This window comes from Paramormyrops kingsleyae, chromosome 14 (genome assembly GCF_048594095.1).
Source record: "Paramormyrops kingsleyae isolate MSU_618 chromosome 14, PKINGS_0.4, whole genome shotgun sequence".
Taxonomy (NCBI): Eukaryota; Metazoa; Chordata; class Actinopteri; order Osteoglossiformes; family Mormyridae; genus Paramormyrops; species Paramormyrops kingsleyae.
The window spans coordinates 11342826-11368713 of NC_132810.1; the positions used below are offsets into that span (position 1 = coordinate 11342826).

Below are 25888 nucleotides of genomic sequence, written 5' to 3' on the forward strand. Positions count from 1 at the left end.
GGACTTATGGTTCAGTGGTATGTGTTTTTTTTGCTGAAAAGCTGTGATAATGGCAATAGTCATTAATGAAGACTTTGGGCATAAAAAACAGCCATGCGTTGGCCTAAAAAGCCTCTGCACACCTGATTGATAGCTAGCAGAGCATAATACAATTAAAGACAAGATGTTCAAGAAAAATGTGGTATCAAATGAGAAAAGCCATATCTAGCTTGACATTATTCATTGGTCATGTGTTTAATTTTATGGCAGAATTGTTTTGACCGAGCCGGAATGAGACTCAATGGGGAGATTCTACCTCACAAAGGTGTACAAGCATTTTTCTCAGGAAAATTTGTTTGAAGGACCTCTGAAGGTCCCTACCTTCACCAGACACTGAGGTTTGGGAAGGTCACCTGGGGAGCCTGCATTCAACACGAAAGCCACCAGCAGCCAGCGGAGTCGTTGCACGTTCTGGGGTGATGCCACGACATATTTTATTAACAACGATACAAAAATGAAACTCTGTTTCCGACCCATTTGTTTCTCCTTATTGACAGTTTTACAGCTGGTAGTAAAATGTGGCTATAAAATTTCTAACCTGTTAAAATTTGTCCTGGTGCTGTAACACTGGTCAGATCAGAGGGCAGGTGGCGCGCATTCCAGTGCATATGTGCCTTAAATTTATGCTCATCCGGAGGAGAGGGGGTTACAAAAATGTGAGTGGAAAATAGCTGAACCTCTGTGTTGCTTGCAGTGTTATTAGGAGACCAACCAAATCCAATTCTGTTTCGAATTGGCACTCCTGCAGGAAGAGAGGCTGCTTTTCCCATAATGCACTGTGGGAACCCTAATGCTTTTCTGTCCACCCTGCCTTAGCCCTTGCTACAAGTGCAGGTTTTTTTCATGTCCTGGAGCTGTGGATAGAAAAGCATCACTGTCCTTCAAACACATCTGTGGGGCCGTCTGTCCACCACCCCTGGGGAGGGCTGGTTATTGATTCCTCTGCAGTTGTGGAGAGAATTGGAGGGGGGAGAGAAGGTTAGTCCCTGTGGACGGCGGAAGCCAGTGTTCCCACCCCAGGTCATGCGTTGTTTGCTTTCATTGACACACAGCCTTAAAAGGACTTTGGGGAGTTGTGGGGGTCAGGGGGGGTTACAGAACCGTGAAAGTGGCAACTGCCCTGAACCTATATCAGGGGGTGAAGAGAGGCATCAAGCCCCATGAGACTGCTGGCCTTTCTTGAGTGCAATACGGACATCTAGAGCCATTTCAGGACCTTCTGCCAGTGTGATATTTATTCAAGTTTGACTTGAGGGACAGAGAGTAGGTGTTCTCCTTATGCAGGGGGGTGCCTCCTATGAAGGATGAATTTCTGGGCACAATCCGAGTCGCACCTCTGCTCCCCGCCAAGCAGGAGGTCTTTCTGGTCGAGATAAAGTGGCACGTGGCAGCCATTAGCCTGCAGGGAAGGACGTGGTGGCAGACTATCTGGGAGGCCCGAGAAGCTATTTACGGCGGCCTGGTGGGAAGCACCGTGGCCTCGCACCTCCGCTGTGGCGTCTCTGTCCACACTCTGTGCGCGTGGAGGTTGCCTGTCTTGCTGGAAGCTTTTCTCTATGCCAGATGAACTGCCCATGATGCGTGTTTGCCCTGTGGCACCCTGGGTGTTTCCCGGCGTGTGTGTGTGTGTGTGTGTGTGTGTGTGCCATGCTGCCTGGGAGGGGCTCCAAGTCCCTGTGACTCTGTACTTAAAAAGTGCTTGGAAGACGTATGGAAACTATTGTTTCAGGAAATATGTTTTTGATAGAGGCGAACTGGAGTCGCCTATGTTTCCCTGCCCATCATGCCCAGTTAGAGAGGGCTCTGGTCACATGATCAGAGTGGGATTTCCTGGCACCGTCCCATTAGCTGCCGCACATTAAGGATGTATAATCAGCCAAAGTACAGAAGGAGGATGACCTGGCAAATGGTTTTATCATGAAGGCGGCCCGGTCTCTCTCAGGTGCACAGAAGCACACTCACGTCTCATTAGGGGGAGAAATCAGTGAACCTTGCTTCTGCCCCCTTCATATAACCCCCCCCCGCCCACCATTTCTGACAGGAGCTCAGGGATGCTCCAACTGCTGGGGGGGCCATCAGAGCCGCTCTTTTCTTTTACTGCCCCCCTTCCCCCACGCCTGCTCTGATCTCCGCTCTGTGATCCCAGTGAACATGAACTCACAATTAATTCAGTTGTCTACATCAAGTCTTAATCAGCTGTTCAGACGTGGAAAGTTCAGGTCCAGAAAGTACAAATCCAGACCAAGATTTTGTTTCTACCAACGAGTTGAGTAACTCTGTGGTTGTGACTCATTGCATTGTTAGTTGAAATAAATCTTGCTCTGGATTTTCACTTTTTGGACTTGGACTTTCCACCTCTAATGCTGTTCATACCACCCAACACCCCCCCCCCCCCTAAAAAAAAAAACAAATAAACAAACAAATAACAAACCATACAAGCTAAATCAGAGTGCAAATGCACAATGGTGGTGCTGGGGGGTGGTTCCACATCATTTTGGCATTGATCTGCTAGCACCCCACCCACCCTAATTTCATGTCATTTCGTTAGTGTGATACTTCATAGGAACGCTTCATTAAGCAGACACCGAATCTGAGGCATCCAGGGCGGCTCCCATCGCTGCCGTTGTCCCAGCCATTTATCCAACTCCACGTGCCGGTCCGCGTCTGCCACCCCCACCCCGGCAAGGGCGTCTAATGGGGGTTATGTTGTTCCATTCCCAAGCTAAAGAGTGACACCCGGTCAGGGCAATTTGTTTGAGTTGTGGATTTGGGGGGGGGCATGGGGGGAGCGGCGGTTTTTCTAAAAAAGCGACAGGAAAGTAGGCCGGGATGCGTTGCAGGAAAAACAAAACCCATTTATTTCCGTCTCACTGCCGCCGGGCTGAAACAGGGCCTGCGGGTCACCTGGCCACCATCGGGCCCTCGCATCACGTCCCGTTACCCCTGCGCTCACAGCCCTCAGGGAACGGTGCTGCTGTCACTCTTCGTCTTCCCCCTGTATATGTTTTGGTGGTGGGGGGGGGGGGGGTGGTCGCAAAGTAATCCTGTGCTGCTTATATGGTGGCAAATTTTTTATTTTTATCAGGAGAATCAATTTACCCTGAGAAACAGCTACGTTTGCCTTTTGAAAGGCACGCCTCACAATGCTATTGTACATACAACTACTGTAATCATATTCTTAAAGATTTTGTCTAAAAATGATTTAATATCTTGGAAAAAATAGCTAATAATAGTGTAAAATAGTTAATAATGGTTTAATGTAGTAGCTTAGCATCTTAAGAATATGATAAACTAATGAAAACCAGGCTTGTTTAATATCACAGTATGTGAATTCTTTTCTGTTTTATGAGGTAGCTATTTGTCAAATAGTAGATGCCATCACTGTGTGACTTTAGCGTTTCAATATTGCATAAGAACAAAACAGCACAATAATAAAATCTGGATCTTGGAGCATGATGTTGCTTGTTTTCCTTCCCGGCCAGAACGGTTCTTTTGCTGTAGCCCCAGCGGTGGAGCCCAGTCTCGGTCCATCCCCATTAGCATCACGGGCCTCCTTGGGGGCTCCACGGGGCTGCCTGAACCTCTGATAGAGGCAAAGCTAAGGTGACAGGTGTCCATGGTCTGCTGTCACCCCAGGGCCTGTAAGCACGCCGGGTGGCTCTGACCAAACCAGCCGAGCACAGAGGGATTTACTTGCTCCTTCCTGAAAAGTTTTTTCTATCTAAAAATCCATCTTCTAGCTACCTACTCAATACAGGGTCACATAGGAGGAGATGATGGTTTTAAAATGTGTATAAAGCTCAGTATGCCCAGCTAAAAGTGAATGTTAAGCACTGCCCAATTGTGTTCCATCCATCCATACATCCATCCATCCATCCATCCATTTTCCATAACTGTTGGATCTCAGTGAACCTGGAACATATTCCAAGAAGCACAAGGCACAAGGAGGGGGCCACCTTGGACGGGATAACCAGTACTGTAATACTGTATGTGTAGAGCCATTTATAAAGAGATATAGGAAGGATCCCACATTTTGGTGGATTTGTGATGCTGGACCAAAAAATAAAATAAAATAAAATCAATGGCAGGGAAACACTGTTCCATAGAGCTTTCTTATTTGTGAAATTCCTGCACTCAGAAACCTGTAATCTGTTATTTATTTATTTTCCAGCACTTTGTCTGAATCTACTTCAATTCAAACCTGCAGAGAAGATAAAAGTTTGGAGTGAAGCATTGTTCCCTCCCAGAGAGAATTTAATGAAATTATGTTCCGCTTTCCTTTTTAACAAAAAAGTTATTATATTTTTTTAAAGTAGCTCTTCACAAGTTATGTCAAAAAGAGAGATGAAAGATGTCCCTGGTTTTGTGTGCAGACACTAAACATGAAGACACCAAGCTGGAAGGGAAATAACCAGGACGTTTGTTATGTACTGTATGAAAAGGAATGTTGTGCTGTTTTGCATGGAAAAAGTGGGAATGTGGAATTTGGTGCTTTTGATCATTCTTACATGGTTGCAATTTATCTGCAGTGCAGAGGCCGATGGGTGTCCGTTGATCTTAAGGCTCTAATCAATTACACGGACTGGACTTACTCGGACCCAGTCTGCACTCTTCCATAATGCCGCATGCCCCACTTTGACGGACATGTTTCTGACCCCCACGGTTTTCTTTTTGTGCCTCCACAGCTCCCCCTACTGTCCGCATTGTGCACTCCGGCCACGCGTGCAATATCGAGGAGGAGCGCTACACGGAGAGGGTGTACACCATCCGTGAAGGAGAGACCCTCGAACTGACCTGTTTGGTCACCGGGCACCCTCGACCACAGGTGAGGCACACTGTTTGCGGAAGCACCCGTCCGTCGCATATAAACATGGCTATTTCACACGGATGCTGAAATATAGGACGGATGCTTAAATGATGGTAGAATTATATAGTAGGATGGAATTTTTGTGACTTGAATTCCCTTATCATCCTGAAAAAAACAGCAGGCCACATGCCTGGACTAAGATAAAATTAAATAAAAGAAAAGAGAAGAAAATAAATCAAGTTCAACACAGCTTTAAGAGGGAATGTTTTGCTTTGGGACATCGTGCCACTTTTGTTCTGTGCCGCGGCTCAGTATTGCTTAGCCGGTTCTTAATACCGTCAGTTGTTGGCTTTCTTGGAATCCATCGGATCGGCTAAGTTTGCCTGAAGTCCGAAATCCTGTCAAATCCCCCCCCCCCCCCCCACACACATACACCCCACGAATTCCTTCTGTTCATGTTCATTCTCATTGGCTGGGATCACAGAGTGGAGATCAGAGCAGGCAGTGTGGAATGTCGGTAAGCCCACTGACTCGTCCAGGACAGCCTATACTATCAACAATTAGCCATTACTTGTCATTGGGCAGACAATGGAGTGAGAGAAAGGGACACTTATCTAGACACTCCCCTTCAAAGTCTGAAGGAATTTTGTGTTGGTCACAGGGCAGATTGAAAACCCACCCCCTATCCTCGCCCTCCAGTATGACACTAATCAACCGTTTCCCCAAGCCTCCCTGAAATACCGATCTCCAGATTACGTTTGCCGTCCTACCCCCGCCCCCCCGGATTACATTCCGGGAGGGTGATACCACGGTCACACAGACATGGCAGCCAACCACTGTCGGACCCCCCTCCCTGAAAATATTAAATTGGATTGAATGCATCCCCCAAAATGATACAGGATATTATATGTAAACCCTGAGCAGATCAATAAACAATTTTCTGTCCCTTAATTGAATATCACTGTGTTGTAACAGCTATAGAAATTTTGCAAAAACAGCTTAAACGTCAAACTGCACAAGGGAAACAAACGAAAGAAAAAAAACGTAAAAATGTCGAACTATAGAGCAAGAATTAAACACTGCATTTGTACTTAGAAATGAAGCAGGGCTGTTTTTCCTCACAATAAGAACGACCTGTTACAATCTCGCCGATAGCTTTCAGTTATTTGATGCATGAAGTGTAGCATAATTAATCGTTGGGGTGGGCTTCATTTGTTTCATCCCCTGTGTGTCTCACGCTGGCTGCCTCCTCTCTGCGCATGTGTTACATTTGCAGCAATCTTCTGCCTTTATTAGATTCTGTGCCCAAAACTTTGCAATCAAATGCGGCCTCCAGTGAGAGCGTGAATGAGACGGGGTGTTATCAGGTTTTATGCTAAGCAACCAGTGAGAGTAGCACAGCGCTATCTGCGTATGTTCTAATGTGGCTTTGGAAAGCAGTAGCTAAATTTCCCGAAAATCATAGTGCCCCACCACACCACATCGACACACTCATATGCTGCATTCCAGGCAACTTAGAAATTATCGAAATTATCTTACCTCCTACTTGAAATAGTACAATGAATTGACTGTCAACGTCAGAGCTCACACTGGGAAACTCAGGCCAATTTCACATACTCCGACTTCACTGAGAAGCAGATGTTGTGATGTCAGACAATATGGCAGCCTCCACAGGGACAGTCACCCTTTGAATGCCATGAAGATAGATTCTTCCTGCCTTACATTGAAATAGAAAACCCTACGAGTAAAACGAAATCTATTATATATGTAGATTGATGTCAAGATGAATCTCAAATATTGCTAAACGTTTAGCTATACGGGTAGCTGTAGCAGTCTATAGCTCGTTCTGGTCTATAGCGTACCGAACAAATGTTTTATAGGCAACCAACTGTGAAATCAACAGAATGTGTGTTTTTTAATTAATCAACCTTTAGGGCAGGGGTCAGCAACCTTTTTGAAACTGAGAGCTACTTCACGGGTACTGAGCCATACGAAGGGCTACCAGTTTAGGTTTAGGCCCTAAACTTATCTAAACTTCATGTATAATAAACATATTTTAAATGTTTTTTTTTTTTTTAGATATTGTCATTTTCAAATCTATATAAATGCAAATGTGATTAAATAAGAATAGCAACAGGATAAAATTAAATTTTAGACTATGCTAACTGGTGAGTTGTGTTATTTATAGAGCTGGTCCTTGGGTGACTCATGTGGTCCTTGGGGGCATCCCGGTGCCCACGGGCACCATGTTGGTGACCCCTGCTTTAGGGTTATCACATGCATACTATTGCATACTATTCGTGGTTTACAATTCGTAAACGTACAAAATTAATTTTTTTATATTATTATTTTATACAGTAAAATGTGCCATATAATTATATTCTGACCGTCAGCCATGTTGATTGTTTGCATTTGGATTGTGAAACGGCTCAATCTTGAAACTCTGGTTTTTTCGATCTTGAAACCCGGGTTTTTTCAACTTGGAAACCACAACCTCTGACTCATCTGGAACTCAGCATTAAGATAGGGGTCGGACTCCATTTGTTTTCATATAGTGATAACTATTTGGAAGTATTTCATAAAAGTGAGGCTCTCTAATGCTAACAGTTTTTACGTTAAGGGATTCATACGTTATGAACGGCTCAGATCATCAAACCCATGGGCTGCCAGTCCACTTTCTGGTGCCGTAACACTGGTCTTTCTCACTACTTCAAAAAGGATGGGCATAATTAAGTGGACTGGCCAAAATGGGATTATCGCTGACCAGCAACTCATCATGGAGAAACACTTTATATCTTCTCCCATCAATGTGCAGCCAGAAAATCCTCAGATCATGTTTTAGAATTCATATTGATATTTAAAATGAAAAAGGTCAAGCTGCCTTGAATAAGCTAACACATTCGGGTACAAAAGACCTATGCTGCCTCTGCCACTGCAGGCTGTGTCATCAATGGCGTGTCTCCTTAAGCAAATGTAATAGAAGGATCAAAGGTCTTGTTCTCCAGTGACAGATGAAGCTCCTTTGAAATTCAATAACTGAAACCTTAACTAAAATCATGAGTGAATCAAAGAGTTAACATTTGTCAGTACGGTTAATGCCAAAGGTTAGAGTAAAACATGCTTTCTTAGTCTCTTTGGATTACTTGGTGTAATGAAAATTTCTTTAATATACACCAGTGCATCAAGCTGAGACATTTAAGTGCATTTTATTTTTTACGTTTTTTTTTTTTTATTTATTACGCAGAAAGACAGAAAACAAAACCAACGGCATTTGTTTCTATATTAAATCTCCATATGAACATAGCGAATGTAGCATGGCATGAATTTTTCATTGGTTCGAGATTATTTTTTGAAGACTTTTATCTGTCTTTTTTTTTTGGTCTGTGATTGGTGAGGGGAAATGTTGGATGCTGCTTCATGAGTAAAGCTAAGGGTTCTGTCTTCAAAAGACATGAAGTCCCCCCCCCCCCCCCCCCCCCCAAGGGAAAGCGTTTAACCTTTAACCCCTGTTTACGTACCAAACACCAACAGACACTCTAAAAGTGTCCCAAGACACCTATAGCTGTCATAATGAATAGCACTGGGAAATGGGATCCTCTGTCGATCGGTTCAAAGGCCGCAAAGCACATGGGACCCTTAACCGATGATCAGTGAGCATGTCGTTTTGGATGAGTCCATTACGCAAGGTTCCTCTGCGGAGCATTGCATCACTGTAAGAGTTCTAAACAGGGAACCAATCGGTTCTTTCACCTCTGTTTTTATCCTTTCTGTCCTAATTTGCTTAAATCTGGGACTTCCCTTTCTCTGAGCTGTTAGACCTCATTTGGACTAGACCTTGGCCATCTGCCAGCAACATGTGGCCTCTCTCAACCTTGGAGAGGAGAAATATTACAGTGTCTGACAGTATCCCCCCTCAGTACTAAAAGACATGCCAATCAACGGTTGTTAAGCGCTTATTCTCTAGGCTGCAGGTCCTGGTGTGTGACAGTATGCAGTTCTGTACCTCACATCATCTGAGTCCCTTGAAAAATGAACCTTCACTCCATGACAGACCTCCCAAATCAATAGTGATTGATAGGTTCTTCCCCAATATACATTGCGATAGATTCTTCTCCAGCACGCATACGTATGAGTCAGCAGCCGCCTGTGCAGTATTTCTTACAGTGGTTGGTGGATGTCCACAGACGGACCAGCAAACCTGCCTTTCCTAACACAGATGTTCCCATTTTGTTGACCCCTGGCCAAGCCAGTCAGGGATACATTGTTTGAGAACACGGACTCGCTGTGTCAGTAATCACAAAGCAAACATCACTCTTCATGTCGCAGCAGTCTGCACAGGTTTTGGCCGCGAAGCAGAGCACAAGGGCGAGCACGGCGCCGATTTGGACTGTTAGCCCCAAGGTGATGGTGCTCAAGGACCTCAGCAAGGCTGAGCTTCTCTTGAGATGGTGCAGCAGAGAGATAAACAAAGATAGCGGCATATTAACATGAATTACCCTTCAGTCTTTGTGTATTACGTGCTTTGAATCCAGACAGCCGGGCTGTACAGCTCCTTTCCTGAATACTTACCAGCACTTTCAATTCAAAAGGCACATTTCTGAATATCACCTTATTTTCATAATCTTACAATTTTTAGGGCCTTGTCAAGCACACACTTGATGACTGAAATCACCTTTTCCTCCCACTGCAGTAAAGGTAAAACAATGAAAACGTAATTAGCACGTAGGAGCTATGCTTTAGAATATAAAAATGAAATTAAAAATCAAATTCATGTGTAGCATGTGTAGTGAGTACTGTTGTGTTCAGTTTATTTATCCTGTTTATTTAAGCTGCAAAATATGCCGACGGGCTTCCAGAGGCCTTGGTAATGCTGCACTTAGGTTTGTGAGATGTGGACTGTTTCCCTGCTCTGACCACACACACATCGCAGCATTTGGCCAACATTCTTATTCTTCCATTACGGATCTAATGACCGGGGACACCTCGTTTTTGGGTATCACGCCCTTCCGTTTCTTTTTTGGCCTCCACCACAGTGCTCCACAAGGGAATAATTTGTGTAATGAGATGCATGCAGAAAGATGAGAGAGAGACTGTGTAGGATGCTGCCTTGCGCTTTAGGAACTTACAAGGGGAGGAACAAGGACTCGCAACGCAACACTTCTTTAATCTCCTGGATTCTGTTACGGACACTGTTCTGAGTTATACTGAGTGAGAAATTTGCTCTTTGTTCTGTCACCTGTGCAGCATTTTGTGCCTTTTGGGTTTTTCAAAGAAGACACTCAGGGTGATTGCTTTATGCTAATTTGGTTAGCCTGAACTAGGTTAGAACTAGGAGGTGGGCACTGGTATGTCACTGCGCTGGTATGTCACTGCACTGGTATGTCACTGCGCTGGTATGTCACTGCACTGGTTCAATTACAGTGGTAGCTCCTGTGACCATGGCCTGATGCCTGCAGGTCCAAACCACGGCAGTGATGGAGGACAGGTCTGGGGGCCTGCTTTTACTCTTCTCTTTCAGTCAGCCATCAGCGGGGGCCTGAATCAGGCCATCCCACCCCACTAGGGAAAAATTATAGCTGAAGGGCTTACCTGTGGGAATTGCCCTTCAGGGATGGAGGGGAGGGGAGGGGAGGGGGGGGGGGTGCCGTGTGGTTGCCGTCTATGCTGGCATGGTGGCGGCTCGGCGGCGGAATGCCAGCCTTCCCCGCGGAGGCCGGCAGGCTGCGGATGCAGGGTGGCAGGTGGCAGACTGCGGAGGCGGCCGTCCGTTTATAGAGCGGGTGGGCGGCAGGCTCCACGAGGCCTACGCTTTCTGGACGCGGTGTCCGTGGCGACGGGCGTCTGCGGGCAGCATCTCGCGGATCGCCTTCGCGTGCCCTCCAGGGAACGTTCTGGAATACATACAGAAAGCTGCCACGTGAATATAATAAGTTCACAATTACTCTCCTATGTCCTTCATACAATGAGATGCTTACTTCCAAGCCTCCTGCAGGCTGTTGATTAATAGCACATTATAATATAATAAATAATAAGCTCATAAAGACTAGCAGTGTCGGACAATAATGACAACAGCAACAGTAAGTATTGCAGACTACAGGAGCAGCAAATAACGCAAAAAAATTAACAAATAAGGCAAAATCATGAAATAAATGAAAACTGAATCAACAAAGCAGAGATGAGAGCAGTGATGATGGAATGTGTAAGTGATCAGCTGCCGTTGAACAGCCTCATGGTAAGTGCTGATGTTTCTGGTAGAAGATGGCAGGGGGCACAGTGGCTGGAGGCCCTGATGATGTTGCCTGCTTTTCTGCGGCATCGTGTGGAGAAAATGTCCTGAAGTAAAGACAGATGTGTGCGGGTGATGGTCAGAGCAGCCATCTGCAGACTCGGCGGTGCTGTGTGGTGCTGAGGATGGATTCCATCATGCCGCTGTAGGTGAGGGTTGCTGGTGACAGCTGGTTTTTTCCATTGGGTTAAAAAAAGAGAGACCTCTACACGTGTGTGTTCGCCCACTATATAACCTGGATGGCTTTTGGATGCCACCTGTGCCCGTGCAAAGATAAGCGTGTGTGTAGAGAGCCGTGGGCCGGTGACACGCCCAGGGGGGCTCCCCGCCCGGGCGGCACATGTCAGTGTTTTCTCCAAAGCACCGTGGCCTGGTTTGCAAAGCGGGTATTGAAAACAGCAAAAGAAACAGGTACATGGGTACATTGCTAGATGGGCTCCTCTCACATGGGTTGCATACTGCTGATGTATAGCCAGGGCTGCCCATAAGGCGAGAGAATGGGGAAGATGTTCAGGGGTACAGACACTAGGGGGAACCCATGAGTGTGTCAGCATGGATAATAGAACTTTGGTTTGGGGGAGGTGGTCAATAGAGTTCTTCAGAGGTCCAACCATGTCTTTCTGTGGCCCTACATGTGACAGGCCTCGGTTGATGAAGCACCGTTACCAGATGAGAAAAGGCTACAAGAAATCACAGCAGAGTTCAGAGCAGTTCACAGAAAGGTCATGTCAATGGTGGTGCCATATTTTTCCGTAGATGGAGGCAGCGAGCTATTTTAACGATACCACGATATCTGAATGGTACAGCGGGGTATATCTAAAGTGGATCCTCAAAGTTTACTACGGCCAGATGCCAGCATCCTGCTGCTCCTCTACACTTAGCCTATAGAGGGAGCCTTTGAGAACATCTTGTTTCCTGTCATCCGTCCCAGTGCCTGGCCTGTGACACGTTTCAGAACGCAATGTGGTAATGGTATTGTTTCTATGTATGTACACAGACTTCAGATGCACGGCTATTATGGAGTGGCTGTCAGCTGCTAAGGTCTTAATAGCATTTTTATGGTGATTTATTCTTTTCTGTCGATTTGTTAATGCCCTCATCCAGAGGGATTTGCAGTGCTTACATTTTGTAATCGTCTGTGCTGTTCAGCCCAGCTGAAGACCCTGCTGGTCGTTGGGAGCCCTCGTCTGTCTGTCGGGAAGTGTAGAGCGGGGGTTTGCGTTCCAGCCAAGTGGTTTGGGGACAGACAGAGGGGCGGATCAGTCGGGGAGAGAGGATCCGTTCTGGCGAGTGAGGCCGTGAATGCCTGCGAGCTTCTCTTCATTGCCGTGGGCATTGGGCGAGGGGGCATCCGTCATGAAGCGCTGGGTGAAACCTGTAGAGCGTGACTTCCGTACCAACCGAGCCGCCTCGCTGCTCCCGCTGCTTGCCCCTCCCCCACTGCCCTCCCAAAAGCTAACCTTTTCCACCAAAATTAAAAAAAAAAAACAATATTTAATTTTACAAATGAGATGCCTGGGCAAGCCTCCAAAAATAAGCAGAATAATTCTCCTGAAAAATCCCTTAAGCACTTGAGTAATCTTGCCATGAATACCAGTTATAAATCACCCTTTCATGAAATTTCAAATAATAATTCATTACATGGAAGGAAGATTTATTTCTTTATTTATTTTATATAAATATATATATATATACATATTTTAAACGTCCTGTTGTTGATGATGTTGCTACGAGATGATCATGTATGTGGAGGATATACCATAGGATCGTACAGCAAAGCCGAGCACCGAATGATACTCAGTGCTTTAATTGGCTGGAGAGAAGCGCCCTGAATTATCAGCACTGATGGAAACAAGAAGCAGGATTTCACTGGTTCCTCATCTTTACCTTTTGTGGGCATGTGCCTTGACATGTGGCAGCCTGTAAATACTGTAGTTAGCACTACCAGTTATTCTGTATTTTCCATTTTATTTGCCGCGGGTGTAGTTGGGGTTAACGTAGAGCTGAAGAATCACAATGTAGTCTTTTCATTCATGCCTGGCCCATTGGAACTGTTTGTCCAATTTTTTTGGTTCTATTTTAACTCTTAAGTCCAAGTATAAAATGGGTCCATCTGTTTTCTGTTTTAATAGTTGTAAATTGTACATGAAAATGGTCGGCCATGTTTTGCTGTTCTCACTGATTCTTAAATGTTGCATTTAGAGACAGACTGCAAGAATAAAGAAGGGTGACTTAAGCAGGACTGGGTTACCTGGCATAGGCTACTAGAATAACTCGCCAACCAACTCAGGCTGCTAGAAACACAGGCTTGTGTTGTTTGCTCAGCTCAGGGGCCAACTTGCATGGGCTACTAGACACAGTACATCCTGTGTGGTTCTCTCTGGCCAATATGGAAGGGCGGCCAGTCACACTGGGCAGCCCAGCAGACACATACACCATCTGCACAGATTACTGGGCACATCTGCTAACTTGCATGGGATTAGCAGTATGGAAAAAATTAGAGTAACTTATTTGACTAGTTTCATTATAAAGTTCTATTATCCATCACTTTTGAAGTAAGCTGTCAAGGATTCTTAAGGCTTCCCCATTGAGCTCCACTGACATCTTAATGCTTTTGCAGGTAAATATATAGACAATTGCACAACATATTTAAAAAACCTTGGAACAAATTAAAACTATATTTTTTCTGTGTTGCTTTATTGTAATATTCTCAGTATTTACAGGCTTCTGTCAGTGCTGTGCTTTATGCAATTCAGGCTAAATAAATTCATCGTATACCACCCCCCTATCTCCCTGTAAGGGAATGTATATTTCTCTTATGTATATTTCTCAGTTAATTTTGAGTCATTTCATTTGCTGTGTTATTTCCAGTGTTTGTGGCATCATGGGAGCCACAAGCCACAGGTTCATGTTCCCGCCATTTGAATTGCAGTGGTGAGCCTCCCGTTTGCAGGAATATCTGTAAATCGAAGAGTTAAACTGCCATGGAGGAGGGTTGACTGAGCCCCTGAGTCTATGGAGAGCAGCCTCTGATAAGTCTGAGGCGGCGTTATCCCTAACCAGCAGCGATAGCCTTGTAAACAAAGCCTCTCTTCCCTCGATCTTCAGTAAAGCATGAAATGGATTCCCCGGCTTGGCCTCGGAGCCGCACCAGAGGGCCCGGCCCCCGCTTTCCCTCGGCCCACTGCGCACGGCGCCCCCCCCCCCCCCCCATGTTCCCCGTACGAGTTTGATGCCGCGAGGAATCGCTCAGTGCCTGTGGAGAACGGGTAGGTGCAGCTCTGGCACGACTGGCAGATTCCAGGGAGTAATTTGTAGGGTGGGGGGGGGGGGGATGCTGTCAGTGAAGTTGGTAGTTCCTGGTCCCCCCTTCTGAATCGAACCCTACAGGTTTGGAGTGACTCCAGACACCACTGCCCCCTCCCTTGTTTGCACAAGAGCTGTGCGGATGAACGGGAGTGTTGTTGCAATGTAGGTCACCCCACACAGGAGGCCTCAGACGAGCCCGGCGGGGCTTTGCCAGGCCTGAATGGGCGATTAGCTCCGCTCAGCGGCTGGGCTGGCGCACTCCGTGTGCCCCAGGGGGACAGCGACAGCCCTCAGCAGTGCCGCTGCTCTGCTCCACCCATGATCAATCACATACAAATGTAAAGGTTAGCAGTGGCGTGTGCTAATAGGAAAAAAATGCTTACTCTTCTTCTAATGGTTCTGGATGTCCTACAGAACTGGTTTCAACCGGTATATGTTTGGCCCCAAGTAATTGCTAGTCCCCTGCTCTTTTGAAGTATGTAATGTAACCCCCCCCCTCTCCCCCCTACAGAATTACCTTACTTATTTGTTTGCCATGTGTAACATGTTGTGTCTCTAGTGTGAAAAGTGAAGGAAATATTCACATCGAGTACCGTGGCTCTGAACGTTAGCCACCTGGCTGTCTAGCGGCCGACCAGGTGGGAATGTGATCTCAAATGATCTGAGTGAGCGCAAGCATTTATACAACATTCATCTGACTATTTGAAGTATAATTTGCCCTGCATGGAACTTAATTGGCTGCGGTAGTCTTGCACATTGCTCAGGGTTTGAGCTGTGTTATTAAAACATATTTGTAAACTGCGGACTACAATAACCAGAGGTCTTTCCAAATGAATGGGAAACGCACAAACTCAGATTACATAAAATGCCTTCTGAACTGAATTAAATACTTCCAAAGTAGCCATTGTGGTAGTTCATCAGATCTGTTTCACAGAAGTCAGAAGCCTTGTCGGATGAGGTTCCAGAGTGCAAAACATATACAGTACCGTTATTTTATATATTTATACTAAAGGAAACATCAGTGGCAAAAAGCAGCATTAACATACTTTGGGCGGGATGGGGCTGCCTTACTGGTCGGATTACAATAAGGGGCTCTCAGCTCAGTCACCCCACGAATTGATGAAAACTACATCGTTGCCTCTTCAGCTATGTGATGCAATATGCCAGAGTTACAGTAGGTGGCAGTGAGCCGTCATTTCAGGCTGCTAAAAAGCACTGAGGCTTGAGCTAATCTTATATAACTGAGGATTATGTTTCATTTGTGACTTATCGATTGTTTTTGCCTGCTGTTACCCTCTTTTGGTAAGTCCCCTGAAATCCTGGCTGCCTCCATGCAGCTCGTCGAGAATAATTCTCATGGCTTGCAATTAAGTTTACAAAAGGTGCTGCCAGAGACAGAGCTCCACTCTCCTGCACCTTACAGAGACATTCAGAGAATCCCCTACTGCTGCTTCTAAGAGGAGCTGAATAAGTGCCACTTGTTTGTGGAGAGTTGACCTGGCTGGTGATAAAGCTGCAGTTGGAAGAAGAAGGAATAGGTGTAACGTTTTCCTTGAACCCGTAGCATGAGTTACATATTCATTTGAAGCGTATAAAACTGAATATGGTTTTGCATACAACCCTACATACATGAATATCGATGGGAATCCTTCTTAGCAATGGATGTTGTTTGTCAGGGTTGGGTTGTGTTACGTGTATGTAGCCAATTGCTAAGTTTGTTCTTCAGTTCTGGTTACATACAGGAGATGTTATACTTTTTCACATCTTCTCCACCGCAGTTTCGGCCAATGCCCCAGCTTGCCCTTGGTTTGTGGTCATGTGTGTTAAGATCCTTATATGTGAGAGTCCTGTGGTTCATTTGCATCCCCTCGATTGTGCTTGCCAGGATAGGTTCCAGATCACCACTCAAAATAAATGAGTAGTTAATGACAATGAACAGATTGTTGGGCAAGCAAATGAAGAGTACAACTATTAGGGCGAGTACTTGAAGAGGCCTGCTTGTAGGGTAAGTACGTCAAGCATAAAACTTTTAGGGCAAATTCTTGAAGGTTACAACTATTATAGAAGTACTTGAAGTGGTCAACTTGTTGAGTAAGTGCATCAAGCATAAAACTGTTAGGGCAAGTACTTGATGGGTACAGCTATTAGGGCAGGTCTGTCAAAGGGTCCAACTTGTAGGGTAAGTACTGTACATAAAGGGTACCACAGCAGACACTTGAACCAAGAATCTAATCTGCAAGTTCCCAGCTCTTTGTAGTGACACATCCTGCTACATTAACTCCACCTCCTTATCCTTGTTGTCGCTTAGATACGATGGACCAAGACAGCGGGCAGCGCCTCAGACCGCTTCCAGGACTCCAGCGTATTCAACGAGACGCTGCGTATTGCCAAGATCCAGAGGCACCAAGGGGGGCGCTACTACTGCAAGGCTGAGAACGGCCTGGGCTCGCCCGCCATCAAGTCCATTCGCGTTGACGTCTACTGTGAGTGGGCATGGGCTAAGACGTGGCCGCCGGTTCATCTTTCCGGGTTAACCATCTGGGGCAGCTCACCGTGCTTTTTTGATTCTGTTTTTCATCGTTAGATTTTTTACTGTGCAGTTCATTTAAATGCATCTATCCTTGTGCTATCCTTGAGGAGGTTGCTGGAGGATTGCCATGTGAACTCGGAACCCTTTCCAGTTTATATTTTACATCCCTAACCGTCGGAGTGCATGCCGGATGGTGTACTGCCTCCCAAGGGCTGATTTACTATTCTGCCTGCTTGCCATTTTGTTCTGCTGGTTTTAAGCAGGTGCAATCTTATGTTATCTCACTAGGAAATTGCTACTCAACTATGCTGCCTCTCAATCCTTAGTCAGCTGTCATTATGGGGGAAATTTTTTTTTCCCATATTGCAGGCTGCGACGTGTTAATATTTATAGTTCCCCATTCAATCACAAAAACTTGGACTTCAGATCGGCGGTTGCAGATTATGTCTCCTCCTGTCAGTGTCTAGGTGATGAGCTCATCAGCTCACATTAGCCGTTGAGAGCTAATGTGCTGTTGCACGTTATACGTGGTTTGACAGCTTGTGTCTATCTGTAGGAACGTGAGCTTGCATACAGATCTTTACTATCTTCATTTGGACCTCACACATATACCCCTTTACTAGTAGTGATGTTTGTGGCACTCAAACCAAAACATGGAAATGGAAGAGAGTGAGAGTTAACAAAGATGTGAACTCTAATTATGTGAAGGCTATTGTTAGACCTATTCATTGAAGGTGTGATTCACCAACAAATTGGTTCAAATTTTTGAATTTATGGACTGGCCATTGAGTATATGAGTAGTAAAAACAGTCAATTCTTTCCAGTGCATTTCTAACCAATTCCAGGAACCAGAAACAACACTTCAACTCAACATTTCTCAGACTTAAATTTTATACATTCAGTCAACTGTGTTTCATCTTCTGTCAAACATCAAATCAGATTTTTGAAAGGGATTAAATGCTTTTAAACATGATAAACCAAGATGTTTAAATAATTTGTTCTAACAAATCATCTGTAGGCCACATCTTGATAAAAACAGCATAAATGTGACAGAAAAACTGTTTCTTTAAAAGTTATCAGATCATTTAAGAAAGGAAACGTGACCCAAGCCTGGAAGAAAAAAAGAGACAGTCTGGATGTTTGCTGTGTCGCATCATTCATCTGAAAGTTTTTTCCAGATTATTCATAAGCATAGCCAAACCACTAAGTCCGGTTTGCACTGGCCATTAGCACATCATGCTGTCAAATCAAATGTTGGTCCATCGGGAGTAAAATATGGAGCATGGAGTGGAGTCCCACAGAAGTTGGCTGTGTTTCTTCACCCTCTCAGTGTGCCTTTATCTTTTTTTGACCTTCCGTGGAAGTTTCACCAGCTGCAGAGGAAAGACAAGATAGACCATATGGGAAAGCGATACTGACAGGGGGCCAAGATGGAAGTGGCTTACCAGGGAACACTAGGTCTGCCATTGATTTTATTTCATGTACGCCAAGAGGCTCATCCTTTTCTGTGACTCTGCAACCCCCCCCCCCCCTTCCCCCCAAGGTGTGACTTTAGCTGTTGCCTCTGTGGGAAGCGGTGATTGATGATTGACTCCTATTATAGCATCCTGGCTATTTTTTGGATTTTGAGACCTCATTCATTCATTCATCATTTATTCATTCATTCGTTCATTGTTTTGAAATTTGGCGTGGAATTCAATTCTGACGCATTTCTCATTTATGACCTCAGCGAATTGCTGCTTCAGTTGTCCCCTGGGTAAAGTGTGGTTTGGCAAACCCTATGCTCTCCTCAAAGAGGGTTGGCTATCAAACACAGTTCAGCAGCATTATTCACAAGAGGGGGAAGAGAGCGGGAGGGGGTAACTTCAGAATGAACATGTGCAAGAATTTTCCGTAAGGTGATTTGGTAAGCCAGTGGCAAGCTTAGTGCAGTGTGTGTGCAGTGAGTGAGCCCATTGTTGTAAAAATCTTAGTGGTAAAGGCTGAAGACCCTTGGGCGAATCTCAATTCCTCAGCAAGCAATTCAGGTCTGATGTTTAAGACTGGACGTCATATACAGTAGGACATGATATACGCATACAAGATATTTTGAAAGCTCTGTTTGGGATGTTCAGTTGTACTGCCTGAGCTTTTTTCGGTTCAGAGGCCTTTAAAGAGATAATTTAAGGTATGTATGAGTGTGAGGTATGATGGAACTTACAAGTCCCAGGATTCATGGAAGGCGAGGGGAAAAATTTGGGGCAAGTCACAGCATTTTATAATGATGCTATGGTTCTCCAGCGTGGAAGCGTGGGGAATTATATGTACCGCATGTAACTCATTAAAAAAGGCATCTGTAACCCTTTGCTGTAGTCATATTTATATCTACACTTGCTGACGACAAATGCTTTTTTGCAGTTAGTCTGTTTTTAGGTTAATATTTATGTAAAATGCATGTTTTTTAAGCTAATTAGTGGTAGGATCAGTCCACACCTTGCATTGCAGGTAGACTGCGGTTCTTCCCACCTGAGCATAGGAACGGGAACACAGGCTCAGCACGTAGAAAGTCGGATCCATCAGTAGACTTTACTGAAGTTCTTTTGCATCATGGGTGCCTGTTAATAGTTAACAGCAGTAGTCTTCCTGGAAAAATGATCATAAAGTCGCCTCTGAGCCATTGTAAGACAGTTAACAAAACACTGTCTTTCTTTGACGAAGCAGGCAAGAAGTGATGCCGCACCTGAGATCCACCCGTTTCAGGGGGCTGCTCCGCTGTGCTTGTTTTCCGGCCATCATGAAGTTTAAGATGAGACTGTGGGTGGATGTTTATTTTTTTATCTGCTTTGCTCCCTCCATTATAATTCAAATTTGAAATGAGTGCGTTAGCATAAATTAAATTGTTGCGTATTCAATGGGCCCTGTAAATTGTTTAGCATTGTAAATGGGTTAATTGCCATCCAACCAAGTTGCTCTGCATAGATGCCATTGCTATGCCTGATATGAATAAATTAGTGCCGGGAAAATGAAGGTGTTCCCTAAGTAGATTTAGACACCTGTAGCACATTCTTGCAGTACATGCCCACCCACCCCCGGGGTAGCACAGCTCTTCCAGGTCACCTCAGTGTTCGCAGGGTGCTGATCATTTTCACAGTGCACGTGAAGCGGCAGTGATCTTAGCCTCTGCTCTGTCAGCCCGTTAGCGGAGTTGCACACACATGGTCCCTCTGCCCAAATCGAGGAGCACCACCGAATGGCCTGTACTTTCAGCTCACCACTCATCAGCCTCCCCCCAACTTTGAAACCAGCAATTACGATTTCATTTTGTAGAGTGGATGGACCCAGCTGCTAGCTGTCAGCGTTAGCGCCCACGTCATCGCTCCTATCTGCGGCCCAACGTGGACGGGAACGTGACATCGATGCTTTCTCTGCAGCTGTGGGATTACTCCTTTTGTCCTTGCATTGTCTCTGCGCCTCGGATTTTCCCTTTTGATCTTGACCGTGGGAAACTGCAAAACGAGATTAAGTGCATCTGTAGCCAAAGCAGCTTTCCAGTAGACAGAGACTGTGATTGCCACAGTGCTGAATGGCTGGGGATCCTACATGCTGACTTGCTGCTGATTAAACCCCATCTTCGGCACGCCTGCGTGAGAAAAGAGACCAGCTGTGTAGCCAACGTGACGCTGGGGCATATTAAAATCGGCGTGTCACAATATGAGCTGTTTCAAGAGGCCCCCACAACAGTTAGACATGAGGAGAGAACTTTGAAGTTTATTAAAGTATCTGGAGTCATTCATCTGAAATGGAGACATTTATACCGTATTCATCAAAGGCCGATTATTATTCCTTCTTCCATAAAAATGGATGCTTTATATTTATGAAACCAATAAAAAATCATTTTCATCTCAAGGAACCTGCGAACATCAATGATAAGACAAAATCGACCAAGTGCACAGTTGGTTGCAGTAAAGAGTGAGAGTAATGTGCAGGTTTGGATATCACAGCACAGAGACCAGCAGGGGCTTATGTGTCCCGAACCATTGAGGAAGAAGGCCTCTGTCACTCACGGGGACAGCATCCTCTCAATATTAATAGAGGCATTAAGAAGAGGCCAGAGCCTCATGGAGATACAGAGGCAGTTGCAATCAGTCAGCACGGCCGATTCAGTGAGACCCAGGCCACTGAAGTAGGCACCCGAATGAGACATTATGCAGATACTGCTGGTTTCTGGATCTCTTGCATATTGGGTTTTTTTTTTAATACAGTCCACCCATTGAGGGCTGGTCAACTTCAATATACGCAAAGGGCAGCGTTTGTATATAATGAGTGTATGTAGGTATGCATTATGTATACTGGTGGCAGAAACACTGACTTGATCAGGTGAATTATTGGTGTCAGGGAGAACCTGAAGGTTGACAGTTTGAAAGGGACTGAATAAATCAAGGCCAAGGAGAATGTATATTGTAGATGGCTTCTGTGAACAGAATACATTGTACATAGAACCCTGCAACCACATTACTGGACTTATTGACTGAGATGAGATGATAATGCTAAAGGGATTTCTGACTTCAGGGCCACTGTGTTCTCAAAATGGCTCCTTAAATGCATTCGTGCCACTATTCGGGTTTTAACACATACATATTATTGCTTTAAATTATGTTAATTGTTTATATCTAATATGACGGCAACTGCAATGGCCTTTCACCCCCATGTACTGTAAGTAATGGAGATTTATTTAAGAACTGGTTATAATCAATTAATTACAAATCAACAATCAATTATGACCTCCCATTCAATTTTACTTTAAGGGTCACTCGGTAGAAAATGTATATGTACACAATAAATCCAAATGAAAAATATTTTTAGCACACAGCCATCATAATTGGCCCTAGAGAAAGAAAGAAAAACATGAAACGAGTCAAGGTAAACCTCGGGGTTTGGATAGGTTTGCAGGGCGTAGGGAAGAACAAGACTCATCCATCTAAACTGGCAACCCCAGCCACCTGACTCTCCAGTCCAGGGCTACATTTCCCACAATCTTGCACAGTTGGAACTCTTCAGTTGATTGGTTCCAACTATGTATTGCTAACGCTGTTAGTAACTGCGCTTTCAGGACATGCACCCCAGGAGATCTGCCCCCATCCACGTCTCACTCCCACTATAACATATATTCTTTTTATAAATTACTTGCTGTAACTAATGTCTTATATTTGACCCATTTTCTTAAGAATGGAACAAATGCTTAGTATTTGTATAAATTATGCAAACTTATGCTTCTGTAATTAATGGGAATTTGTAATTAATGGCAAGATTGTAGCCTCTCATTATTCTTACAAGGACATCCTTTAAAGGTTCAGCATAGCCTTTATCAGTGCGCATTAATAAACATTTATGTTAAAATATCATTCTGCCATCACAACTACTAAACATTTCTTCACATTCAGGAGAGTCGAAAAGTAGCTTCAGATGGTTGACCAAATGGAAAAGTGTAAATGTCATTCTTTTAGCATAAAGTTGATCGTAGAATTAAATACTAGTAAAGTCCTGTACTCTTACTAAATGAGGATTTGCTAAATAGCCCTGTAGAGAACCTCCTCTGGGCTGCCATGGCTGGATCTGTTAGTTGGAACCTCAGGCCAAGACATGGAGGCATACTGTAGCTGTACAAGAAAAGGTGAACAAGAGCAAACAACCACAGTCTAGTAGAAGTCGAATGACGAACTGGGGACAGTGACAGCAGCCGATTGTCTGATACTCTGATTGGCTAACAGTTACTAGCTCAAAAACATATATTAATAAACAGCTTTCTCAGTGAAGGGGAAGTTTTTGTTCAGTTAGCTGCTCAGGCTCCAGACAAATCGGAGTGATGATGGACTCTGGCAGACGACAGCCAGTCAGTGGTTCACAGATTGGGCCGGGAGGCAGGGAAGACCTCGTCATGCGCCCCTGGGTCGCAGCAGAAAAAGCGATATGTACGGCTTGAGGGAGACCCAGCGCCTAGCAACGTCGCACACATTTCTTTACAATGAACACGAACTTATGAATCCTTCAATATACAATTAAAAGAAGAGATGAAAATAAAGTGAGCAGTGGAACCTTTCTGTTGATATTGATGTGCTAGCTAATTGTGGCATCATTCCGGGTCTTAAACATGCCTTATTAATCACCGGGATACTTTAAACCTGCATTCCCACTCAGCAGCTGGTAAGCTGGTGCTCAAGGCCAGATCCCGTGGAGTAGCCAGGCAGAAACACTGCAGGTAGCCGGGGGCGAAGTGCTTTGGTCATTTAAGCTTTAACCCCGATGGAACCCTGACTCATGTATGGCAGCGGTGATACTGGTAAGACCAAGAGCCGGACTTCCAGAGCCATCCTACTGACACCACAAGAGGTCTGCTGATCTACCCAAAAGGGCCATTCTTCAGAATACTCTGTCTCTTATGGGCACACGTACATTTTAACTATGCTTGCAGTGCATTACCAGCCTTGCTTGCACGTTGCTATGGACAAAAGCATCTGCAGTGTGGAGAAGCAATTAAAAAGGCCAATAGGATGTTGGGTTACATCTGTAGGTGAGTGGAGGTTAAGTCAATGGAGGCGATACTAAGATTATATAATTCTTTGGTAAGACCGCACCTAGAATATTGTGTGCAGGTTTGGTCACCATACCTTAAAAAGGACATTGCTGCCTTAGAATGGGTTCAACATCGGGCTACAAGAATGATTCCTGGTCTTAGAGGAATGTCTTACGAGGAGAGGTTAGCTGAGCTGAGTCTGTTCAGCCTCGAGCAAAGGAGAATAAGGGGGGACATGATCCAGGTCTATAAGATTCTGACAGGTCTGGATGCTGTTCAGCCAAATACTTACTTCAATATTAGTTCAAACACAAGAACTTGTGACCATAGGTGGAAATTAGCGGGAGAACATTTTAAATTGGATTAGAGAAACCACTTCTTTACACAGCGTGTAGTTAGAGTATGGAATAGTCTTCCTGTTAGTGTAGCTAAAACCTCGGGTTCTTTAAATCAGAGCAAGATAAGATTTTAACAACTCTGAGCTATTAGTTAAGTTCTCCCCGAGCGAGCTCGATGGGCCGAATGGCCTCCTCTCGTTTGTAAATTTCTTGTGTTCTTATGTTCTTATGCTCAGTAAATAATTGCAAATGTAAATGGTCAATCCACAGGTTGACAGCCATCACATGTACCCTAAGATCCCAGCTAGGACGGCACTCGGCTGTTCTGCGGAGAGCAGCTAAACAATTATCCGTCCATCGTTAAAAGATCGGGTTTGAGAGGACTCCATGCAGTGATGGTGGCCTTGAGTACACGTATGGCCACACTGGAGCAGTGTGTCTGGCTCTGTGGGGAAGGACCCGCATTTATAAGGGCTTTGTGTGAGTGAAATAACCGCGAAACATTTGTACGCACATTTATAGCCAAATATTTTTAAATATATTTACAAAGCAGTCATATGCACATTTTGGAGGAAACAGAAATGCAGCAGAAATGCAGATTTAAGATGGAGTTGAGCATCTAAGTTGCATTTACAGCTCGTTTTGGCGCTTGGTGAAATGCACATTAAATATGGCAACATTTTCATTATACAGTGGTACCTCAGAACTCGAAATTAATCCGTTCAGAACTCTGGACCGAATCTTAAAAAGTTCGAGTTCTGATCAAATTTCCCCCAAAAGAAATAATGTAAAACCAATTAATTGGTTCCCGGCCCCAAAAAATTACAATGAAATATGTTTTTTTAGCATTTAAACACAAAATGAACTGGACAAAACAAGAAAAGCATATACTGTACTAAACACATCTAAGCACATTTATCAAAACAGTAATTTTTAAAGTAAGAAAATAAATGTATCGAAACAATTTGTAAAGTAAAAAAAAAAAGAAACGTGTCATGCCCCGATCATCCGCTCCTTCCGTGTGCCACACCCCCTCGTTAACCCCGTGTGGAATCCCCGTGTCATAGCTGTTTCTGGTTGTTGTCATTAGTCCTCTGTATTTAGTCCGCGTTTCAGTTTGTTTCCCCAGTCCGGTCATTGTATTGTCAGTCTGTGTTTTGCCTGCCTTACCTGTACAGTGGTACTCGAACTCACTAGAACTCGAATTTCTTGAAAGTCGAACAAACCAATTTGACCTAGAACTCGATCTGAATATCAGAAGTCGAACCGTGAACGCCGACCTAATAAAAATTGTACGTGCCAGGAAATGAGTCATACTACAATGCAATTCTTACTTGAATGCCTTCTTCACAGACTGGACGATTAACTAAATAAAGCAGCGTAACATTACAGTAACTAACAATAAATAAACCACTAACTTACGTGTACTATTAGAGCATTTATGTCATTTATTGAAACTTTATTTTACCAGGTAAAAAACTGAAAACCAGTTCTCACTGCTTTACGTGATATTCGGGAAAAATAGCAGATTGGGATACAAACGTCATGCATGTAACTAAACACTTCAGCTAATAAGGGCAAAGGTGTGTCGTCACGGAGGCGGTTCCAGTTTGTGCAGCCGGGTGAGAGGTCGCAATACATCTAACCTTAATGCATTACGTCAGGATCAGAATGCGTTGCTTTAAGCCAGCGCTGTAAGGAAGTTGAACGCACCCAATGACCGGACTGGGGAAACAAACTGAAACACGGACTTAATACAGAGGACTAATGACAACAACCAGAAACAGCTGATCACATGGGGATCCCACATGAGATTAACGAGGAGGCGTGGCATACGGAAGGAGCGGACGATGGAGCAGGACAGGGGTAATGTTGGGATAAGATCTTTATCGTTTTGGAAGCCATTAAGAAAAAAATGCTCTTCTTGTTTTATCCTGTTCATTTTGTGTTTAAATGCTAAAAAAAAAAAAAAAACATATTTAGGTGTAATTTTGGGGGGCCGGGAACCAATTAATTGGGAAAATTAAGA

The 25888-nt window shown here is 44.5% G+C and overlaps 1 protein-coding gene across 4 annotated transcripts in view; it reads left to right on the plus strand.

Annotated features, from left to right (window-relative positions):
* The window catches only part of mdga2a (MAM domain containing glycosylphosphatidylinositol anchor 2a), a 196811-nt gene that overhangs the window by 58431 nt on the left and 112492 nt on the right, over positions 1–25888 (plus strand). For all 4 annotated transcript variants that reach the window (XM_072699311.1, XM_072699313.1, XM_072699310.1 and 1 more), the window contains exons 2-3: positions 4725–4864; positions 16750–16924. In XM_072699311.1, coding sequence (XP_072555412.1) covers positions 4725–4864; positions 16750–16924 — 315 coding nt within the window. The remainder of the gene's footprint in view (positions 1–4724; positions 4865–16749; positions 16925–25888) is intronic.